Source organism: Artemia sp. Qi Xiang Cuo, chromosome 14 (genome assembly GCF_049724085.1).
Source record: "Artemia sp. Qi Xiang Cuo chromosome 14, ASM4972408v1, whole genome shotgun sequence".
Taxonomy (NCBI): domain Eukaryota; kingdom Metazoa; phylum Arthropoda; class Branchiopoda; order Anostraca; family Artemiidae; genus Artemia; species Artemia sp. Qi Xiang Cuo.
Genome location: NC_142807.1, coordinates 62,960,180 through 62,970,260, shown reverse-complemented (window position 1 = coordinate 62,970,260; position 10,081 = coordinate 62,960,180). Strand labels below are relative to the sequence as shown.

At 37.1% G+C, this 10,081-nt stretch overlaps 1 protein-coding gene across 1 annotated transcript; it reads left to right on the top strand.

Moving 5' to 3' along the window:
- Positions 1–7,987: 7,987 nt before the first annotated feature.
- On the top strand, positions 7,988–9,214 carry LOC148944738 (zinc finger BED domain-containing protein 5-like). Its single transcript, XM_089100014.1, has one exon. The coding sequence runs from the start codon at positions 7,988–7,990 to the stop codon at positions 9,212–9,214; it is 1,227 nt and encodes a 408-aa protein (XP_088956140.1).
- The last annotated feature ends 867 nt before the right edge of the window (positions 9,215–10,081 follow it).

Here is a 10,081-nt window from a genome sequence, read left to right as displayed (position 1 = left end):
TGTAGTTTGTAGGACTGTTTGTATGGTCAGACTAATGTGATTTCATATGGATACTTGTATTTCTATGACCTACCGAAAAATTTCTCTGACCATCTCTTTTTTTGGCCGAACTTGCGCTTTTTCATTATCCAATAAGACTTGAATTTTGAATTGTCTTTTTTGGTGGTCTAATGTGTCGAAGATCCAAGGGGGTCCATTGTGTTTGTTTTTTTAAGCCTAAACCTTATTGCATTGTGAACCCCCTATAGGAGTTTGAATCTATTCACGGTTAAGTAGCGAGGTAAATTGAATGACACTATGCGTTGCCAGGTTATCAAAGCGGTGTATGTGCGAAATATCTCTTATGTCCAAAACATCCAAGTAAAGATAATTTACGTTGCAATAACTGAGAAGCTAATGCTACGTAAGTCCTTACTAATTATGAAGTTAAGCCAACAAAAATTTGAACCTTCTCTGCTTCTTATTCAGTCTCAGATCCTTTTTTTCCTTGTTCCCTTCTTTATTTTATATGATCATATTTCTCTTTCTCGGCCACGCCATCTTTTTGTACGATTTTGCATCCCGTTATTACGCTTCTTATTTTAAGATTATGTGTTCGGTGTTGCGGCTCTGACGTGCATGGCATTTGGCATTAGTACATTATGCCGATTCGTGACAGAAAGGTAAGCAAGGGAACCTGAACCTTGGCAAAGAGGAAGTTAGGACCCCTTGAGTCACTTCCCCCCCCCCTCGCATGACCATCATCAGCAGTTGCGTGTTAGCAGCAGTTGTTGTGTCGGTCGGTGCTGAATAGGTCCCAAAAATGAATCCCAATTTTAAAAAGGAAAGGCCCTGATTCACAGAAAGTAGTTGCATGGGTAATCTTTAAAGGGATTATAGAGTTATAAGTTGGAACTTTCATTAAGGAAACTCTGGTATTTTTAACCTGGAGAGTGGAGAATTTTGCCATTAGTCGTTGATACCATGTGGTAACAAAAGAATACCAACATTTTTAGAAGCGGTTCGGAGGAGAAAAAGAATTTCGTCTGAGAGGGAAGGGAACCATTTTCTAGTGTGCCCGACAATGGTATTATTAGTGGAAAATATAGAGAAGCATAAAATTCTCAATTCGGTAATTTCAGTTTATTGATGGTTTAATGTTCTCTACTTTCATTTAAAAGATAATCGGGTACTTGTATGATATACCCACTACCACTCCAGAAGTGAAGTTAGGTTAATCCTAATAAAATATACCTAAGTATGATAAAAATAGAATACCTTAGAAATAAATTTGGACTATATATTTGCACATTAGGGGGTGGGAGTAAAGTACAGCGGGTCTGCATGTAAATGTGTTAGCTACAATTATTCTACATATTATGAAGTAAAAATTGTTTTCGGACTTCACACTGTCCAAATAGTTCACCCCCCCCCCCCTAATGTGGAAATATATAGCCCAAACTATATATTTCCAATTTATTCTGTCACTTCTCTGTCTTTTCTTACGATAAGGGGAAATAAACCAGTTAACAGTGCGTCAATGTATGAACAAATTGAGCGGTAGTAGGTATATCATACAAGTACCGATAATCGTTTTCAATTTATATCTAAAAAATAATTTGTATCTCAAAACTACGAATTTCATGGGAAAGGCCAAGATTATGAAGCGAAATACCTAGAACCTGGAAGGCTGTAGGAAGCACCACACATGCAAAACAGGCCAGATTTAAAACTTAGGAATGATTTAAAATGGTCTATTTTACTTCGATTATAAAGACATGCAATAATTAATACAAAGCATGAATTAGATTAAATAAAAAAATCTATTCTTCATAAGCAAAAATCAACTACTCAACAAAAATAAACTACTGAAGCCCCCTACTTATGCAGCATTCACATAGCAATTCTTTTTGATGCGCATGTTTTAAGGTGAACAGACGAGTTTTATACGTTATAGATAGAATACACATAGTAAAACGGAAGTAGACCCAGGCAGATAAGTTCCCTGAAAACTGAAAGGCTGATTCAAAGAAGGAAATCAGAAGATTTTTTTTTGGTCTGTTTTGAGAAATTGGAAACGATATGCATCTTGAACAGCTGTGTTTTTTGTCAAAACATCAACAAAAAATAAAAACACCATAAAGATCAAGATTACTGAAAAGAGCTAATGAAAGTAAACTGGCTGTTTAATATATAATGGCAATAGCTCCTGGTATCAAGTCACCGAAAATACACAGCTTAAACTTAGCTCACTTTAGCATCGACTTCGCTTGTTTTGAGTCAGTGCTTAGCTTGCTTTTACACTAAGATTGAAAATTCTTGAATTATTTTAGATTTAACCAAGTTTTACCATACCTACTTTCTTACTAAAAGAGTGGCAAGGGATGGATGAAGGTCAAACTGGTCCAATTTGTGCCACTGATCACAAATATTGGAACTCCTTGGATGATTTAAGTTTAAAAAGCTTGTAATAGGTCCACCTTTCTTACTAAAATGTATCTTGAAGCATGGGCCGCTTCTACATTTCAGGTCCTGAAGCTATTTTGTTCATATATCCGTTGGAGATACATTTTATACAACTTCTGACTGTTTTGAGTGAGATAGTAATCTATCAGTTTGGCTCAGATGCAAAACGGGGTGGCTAACGCGGTTCCCAAAACTGCTTTGTCCGAGAATAGGTCCAGAATCTTTTTCTGGTCCTATAAGACTTTTATTACTGTTGTTCAGCCCCGGTACTTGGCTTTGAATGTTTTTATCATTCCAGACCAAAAGACTTGGGGTGCAAAGAAACGAACCCTTATATTTTGTCTCACCAATCAGTTTTGGGATGACGTTCATAAGTTTCTTGGCCAGCTGGAAGCATCTGCTGAAAACATACTGGAACTAGTTTTGGCTATATTAGTTCTTGACACCCCAAAATGGGTGCAAAGTAGATTTGTAGCTTAGACATGACCAGGTAGACCATGAATGAAAAAATTTTTGAAGATTGGTTGTATCTATGTATGATACCCAAAACTAGAAACAACTATTTTTTCTCAGGTTTGTTTTGACTTTCAGGCCACGTAGGTAAAGACAAAGGGCCCACAAAGACAATGAAAACGTTGCCCAAAGACAATGAAGACCAAAGCTATTTAAAAGAAATAGTCGTATGGATTTATGGCGCCCAAAACAGGTCCAAAGCTGCTTTGTCACCAATCAGCTAGAAACTTACTGGGTATTAGCAAGAGGGTACCCAAAAGAAACCGGAATTATTTTATAAAACCTATAGTTCGAAACTTTTTACAAAACAGCCTCATCTCCTTCAAAATGCTCCACATTACAACTAATACATTTTGTCCCACCGGTGCTTCCACTGTTCGAAATATTCTTTGCAATCATGAGCGACAGCTTTCTTAGCTAAAAACCGGCGAATAGGGTTGGCTGTGCGCACAGATGCATTGCTGTGGTCAGTGGCGTCATTTGGGGGTGGTAAGGGGGCAGTTGCCCCCCCCCCAATAAATTGGAAAAAAGCTATTATATAGCCCATGGACCTTGACTCTCTGGATGTGGAACTTTTTTGCCCCCTCAATAAAAATGCTGGAGCTACGCCCCTGGCTGTGGTGACAAAGCAGTTCCCCGTCTAACTCTGGTCTTTTTTTTTTTTACAAACAACACTGCACACTCTTTTTGGAATTTCCAAAAAAAAGTTTTGATTTACAGTCTGAACTGGAGGAGCAAACTCTGAATGCACTAAGGCCTTTGTATTAACAAAGCAATTCAGTATTGTTTTGATGTTTGATTTGACGACTTTTCTGGGATTACAAGTAATTATCTTTGACAGAAATTCTAGATTAGTTTCAAGCTACTGTTTCAAAGCATAATACATTTCAACTCGACATTCTTTTTGATTGTCAGTCAGCATAAATGTGTACAAGAGAAGTTTTACTTGCCAAAATGCTATTGTAATTTCTTTGGGGTACCCCCTCGTATACTAGGCAATAGAAACTTAAGAAGATAGCACATTTTGAGAAAAAATGGGGTGCCCCTATTTTTAAAACTTTAAAATGGGCCAAAGATTGTTTTTCTCTGATCGGCGTGAAGCTTTTGGGGTAAATGGTCAAATAAATCAGTTTTATTTTTACTCTGCTCCACTTTTAAGTTTCAAGTCATGTAGACACCTCAATTAGAATTTCAGAGCCAATAAGACCTCAATTAAGACAAAAAAACTAAGGACACGAAATCTGGCTTTATTGATTGTGACATCCTAGTTTTTTTTTTTTTAAGACAGAAAAACATCAATAAATAACCTTGACGTGCATTTATTAAGCAAACGAAACATTGTAAAGCAAAATAACATAAAAAACTCTTAAAATGAAATGGTGGTTTAAGCCGCATGTACAATTAAGTGTGTTTACAGGATAAGGATCAAGATGGCCTCAGTCCTTTAGAAGACCAAAAATTATGCTGATTTCAATTAATATTTATAATAATGCATTCTCCATCCAGCTGAAATTCGATAATTCTATAAAAAACTAGACTAAAACCTTGACTGAATATTCAAGATTTGTCCAGCATTTAAGTAACTACTATACATTTTAAATCTTAAGCAGAAAATAGAAAAACGCTTGCAGATATTCCTAATATGAATCAGCAATAAAAATATGTCAACTAAAAAGGAGTAAAAATTAATCGAAAAGACTTTTCGAAAACAGAAATTTTCCAGACAAAAGTAGAAACCCTATTTAAGTCGAAGATGAGTAGATTAAGTTTTATAGTAGTCGAAAACTAAACCAGACAGAAAGTACTATCAGTGAAAAAATGAAATCCAAACGAACAGAAGTTACAATAAACAACCTCTTTGACCTTAAAGAAAACAGATTCTGCCGTGAATGAAAATATGAGCTCTAAAAAACAGAAATTAATATCAATAATCAATTCAAACTGAAAACCAGTGATGTCAATTCATGAAAATGTAAGGAGGTAAAGTTGATCTTTTGGAATCAAGGGTCGGGGAGGAATTTTTTTTAATTTTTCATTGAAAATACCCTAAAAAGACATTTCTTTCTTCAAAACCTATGGGATTTCACATGCCCCCTCTGACTCCCGTCACAGGAAAAGAAATTCCTATAAATAGAAGTATGACTATTACGCCTGAAGCCTTTAATAAGCTATACAATTATTTTAGCTTTACCCAAAACAAAATTTATTTTAAACATTTTCTCTTTTATAGTTGTACTACGGGAAAATCCAAAATTGCTGATATACCCTGGAATTAATATCATTATATATTCAAGAATTAGTACCCTTTCTTTAATTATTTTCAGTTAACTTGATCTCTTCAGTAATTTTATTTAGTTTTTCTTTGATGATCCGACAAAGTAAAACCACACTGTTCAAAATAGATATCGTTTTCAATTTTTTAAACACCTACAAAAAAGGCACCTTTCGTTTTGTTTTTGAATCAGCCTTTCAGTACTCGAGAAAATTAGCCACTGAAATGCAACTCCGTTTTCAAAGGTTCCTTTCCGTTGCTATTTATGGTTGGCCAAATAAATATTAATGGGAAAAACACTTCCAGCTAGACTTACATTTCACAAAGAAAGGACAAGTCAACAACAATTGTATTTTTTCTGTGAATAGCAAGAGAAGTCCCGAAAACAAAAGAGACTAAAGTTTTTAGTTTTGACTTAAAATAAGAATGACATACAAATGCAACGAAGAATGAAAGGGGAAAGAGATGAATATCTGAAAGGCTGATGAATACTGGGAAATTTTCTTCAACAAAAATGGTGAAACAAAATGAAGAGCGTGAAATGTAAATGTAGCTGGAAGTATTTTTCTCACTAACAGATATTTCGCCAACCAAAAAAAAAGAAAGTAAAACTAGCTTGGAAAACTTCTTCTGTTGCCAAATTTGGAAAACCATGGGCGTAATTTTCTATGGGGCAGGTGGGGCAACTGCCCCTCTCAGACCTCGGTTTGCCCCCCTCTCCACCCCAGTTTGCCCCCATCTGAAATTTAGTTTCTTCCAGAATCTTGTCAAAACTAAGATAAACCTGCATAATTCAAGCATCAACAGAAACAGATCAGTTATTTTAGTACAAATTTACCTTTATAGTACTATGAAGTACCATTGTAGTATTATGGTACCAAATGGTTTTTATTTAGTTTTTACTGTCGTTTCCGCTTGATTTTAGAAAATTGGCTCCAACTTTGCCCCCCCCCCGCCCCCGCCCTAGGATTTTGACAATATTCTGCCACTGTAGTAAAACACAGATGGAAATCATGTCACTCTCATGAATATTAATGGACATCTCTGGAACAAACGGATTGTATCCGAAAAATAACAATCACCCTTTTAGATGGCTTCGCGTCCAATGTAGAAAAACATGTGGAACAGAATTTCAAACATCTGGTGAAACAAAGAAATCGGACATCAAATGGTCAGCTTGCTGACCAAGTTCACTTGGTAAACTAATTTACTACGACCATAAGATATGCGTAGAACGTTTTAACGAGTCGTTATTATTTTATTTTGAAGCACTGAAATGTTCATATAGATTCTATCAAAGTACGAGCTTGAGAGGAGTTGTGGATAACTTGATAACAAGTATATTTGTATTCAGTAGTCAACGGTTAGCTCTCCCATTGTTGACATTCACATTTTACGGACGATTGAGAATCTAGGGTTTATAACACCCTTGTGGCGTGATAGCTGAAATGTTTTTTGTAGCTTTCGACACAGCTCGTCACTGGTTTATTCTAGAATTAGAAGTTCTTGACAGAATAGAATTCATGTTTTTTCTGTATTTGCTGTTTCATCTTTTGATATAGTTTCTTTTTACTGTTTAATCTTAGCACCCTGACTTTCTATGACTCGTAAGGAAAGAACTGGCAAGCCAATGTTGAGCCTAAATAACAGTTTCCGACACTGTAACAGTGGCGTAATTTTGTCAAAGTCCTGGGGGGGGGGGAGAGCAAAGTACGAACCAATTTCCCCAAATAAAGTGAAAACTGAAAAAATGAGTCATATAACACCATAAAGGCAAAATTGTTATAAAGAAAACTGACCTGTTTCTCAAGATACTTGAATTATGGAGGCTTACCTTAATTTTGACAAGCTTTTTTTGCAGAAACTGAATTTCAGCGGAGGAGGAGGGCAAAATAAGGCCAGGGGGGTAAACTTGGGTCCGGAGAGGGCAGTTGCCCCTCCTATTCCATAGTAAATTACGCCCGTGCACTATAATGAACAAATCTTTTGAAAGTGCTTTTGGTCACTTTGGATTGCTGCTAGGCTTCCTGGGTTTATTCATTAAGATTTTCCAAAAATTCTTCTCCAATATCATTAAAATGGATTTTACATAACTAACATTTAATTTCACAAATTGATGCAGGTTTACTTTTCAGATATAAATTGATACAGGCTACTTTTCAGATAGCATTGAACAATCTCTTCCGATACAATTCTGGTCAGATAACCCAGTGGCTCCCAACCGGTGGTACGCGTACCCCTGGGGGTACGCTAAACCCTCACAGGGGGTGCACAAAGGTCCCAAAATTAATTTAGTCAACATCTTTAAAACTTTTTTCTGACTCAGTGCCAACATTTTCCTCAAAATCAGATAACCCATTGTACGTAATTTCAGACTCATTTTCAGAACTTTCGCTTTTAGTAACCCGCTAATTTTTCTCCATAGCCGTAAGCTCTCGATCAGTTCAGTCACAGACAATTTGAACTCAGCGGTTTCAGTATCTTGTCATCTGTTGAAACACAAAGTTCGTGAATTGTGGTTGCAAGCAAACATGGATAGATTCCTGATCAGGAATAACAAGAAGCCGAATGATGGTACCTCAAACTCAGAACCTGCACCTAAGAAGAACAAATATGACGAATCATGTTCGGTCAAAGTGCGTCGATATTTGTCAGAATACCTAGGGCTCATTTAGTGCGACAAAGTCTGATCCAGTGAATGCACAGTGCTTTTTTTGCGGTCAAGTCTTGGCCAACAGTTCCATGAAACCTGCATACATGAACCAGCATCTCAGTACTGTGCATCCTTCTTATGTCGGTAAGCCGATAGAGTTTTTCAAGCCTAAACAAGAAGCATTCGCTAGTAACTGTTTGGAAATTGCAAAAGTGGCATCATTTTCTTCCAAGGCTCTCCGGGCTTCATTAGCTGTGTCCTATTTAGTTGAGAAACAGAAAAAAACACGCACCATTGCTGAAAGTCTGATATTACCAGCACTAGTGAAAGTCAGTGAAATAATGTTTGATGCGAAAACTACTACTGCCCTTCAGTCTATACCTGTGTCAAACAATAGTGTTTCAAGAATGCTAGAAGACATCGCTAGCAATATTGTCATGCAGGTTGTGGAGCAAATAAAGATGACGAAGATGTTTGCCTTACAGCTTGACGAAAGCACGGGTGTGTTAGGTAAAGCCCAGGTGATCGTCTTTGTGCGATATCAAGACTGTTATGACATAAGAGAAAATATTCTGTTTTGTCAAAACCTACAGTCAAGAACAACTGGAGAAGAACTATTCAAGGTGATTGGCAAATTCTTCGCAGAAAGGGGCATCTCGTGGGACTGGTATCTATCAGTTTGCAGAGATGGGGCTGCCACCCTAACAGGGAAGAATAATGGGTTCATGGGCTGGATAAGGAAGAAAAATCCTAAGGTAAAGTGGTTGCGCTGCGTCATCCGCAGGCAAGCTCTTGCATCGAAAAGGATGAATGCACATTTGAAGAAGACCCTCAACGAGGCTGTAAAAGTGATCAACGTCATCAAAGTCCGACCACTGAACTCAAGACTGTTCAAGCTGTTCTGCCAAGAGATGGGTTCGGAACATCAACATTTACTTCTACACACAGAAGTTACCTGGTTGTCTCGTGGGAAGCTATTAAACCGACTTTTCGAGCTTCGACAGGAAGTTCATATGTTTCTTTTGGAGCAAAAGTCTGTATTCAGTTCACTTTTTGAAAACCAGGGCTGGATCTGCAGGCTGGCCTATCTCGCGGATGTTTTTGACAAACTGAATGACTTGAATTCTTCAATGCAAGGTTTCCGGACGGACGAACTCTCCCTGAATTTGAAAATGTGTGCTTTCGTCAAGAAATTGGAGTTCTGGCTTAAAAAGGCTCAAAGAAACAGCGTTAGTGTCTTCCCAACCCTTGACAAATTTGTGGACGATAGTGAAACTGATAACCTCAGCACAATCTGTGATTGTATTTGGGAGCATCTGACAAAGTTGTGAGATGAACTTATGTCATATTTCTCGTCGATTATGACCCAAGATAGAACCCAGTATTGGATCCAAAATCCATTTGTTGGATGCGTGACCTAAAGCTCCGGTCTTAGTGACAAGCTTACAGAGAATCTGATCGAACTTGCCTGTGATCGCACCTTAGAACTGAAATTCTAAAATGTAGCTATTTCCCAGTTTTGATTAGAGGTGAAAGCACAATACAAGGAACTAAGTGAAATCGCCATGTCTGTTTTGTTGCCATTCGGATTCACTTACCTTTGTGAAGTGTCATTTTTAGCAATGTGATTGATCAAAACCAAACACAGAAACAGACTGAGTGTACAAAATGACCTTATAATTGCTGCTAGTGACATCGATCCAAGATTTGATAATATTTTAGCTAAAAAGCAGCCTCAAGTTTCTCATTGATTTTGTGCGTACTTTTGCACATTTGTGTACCGTCATATATGACAATAAATCTCGTGTTTTTGAAAATCTAATTTTAGTTAAGAAAAAAGTAAAACATCGATTCTCAAGAAAGGGGTACGCAACCTTTTTGGGCCTTGATTAGGGGTACGCGGAACGAAAAAGGTTGGGAACCACTGAGATAACCAACAAAGTTTACTTGAATGTGTGTAATGCTGATCTGCTGAAGAAGGACTGAAATTGCACAAAATCACAGAATTCACACTCAGGGTTGCCACCGGTGACACTTTAGTGTCACTTTTGACACTTTTTTTTTTAAATGGCACTTATCGGGACACCTGACAATATTAGGACACTTTTTAGAAAAAGTGGTACTTTTTTTGATAAGTAGCATTATTTTACAAAAAAAGAATTTTTTCAGCCAAAAAAACCGGAAGGAAAACTGTCAAT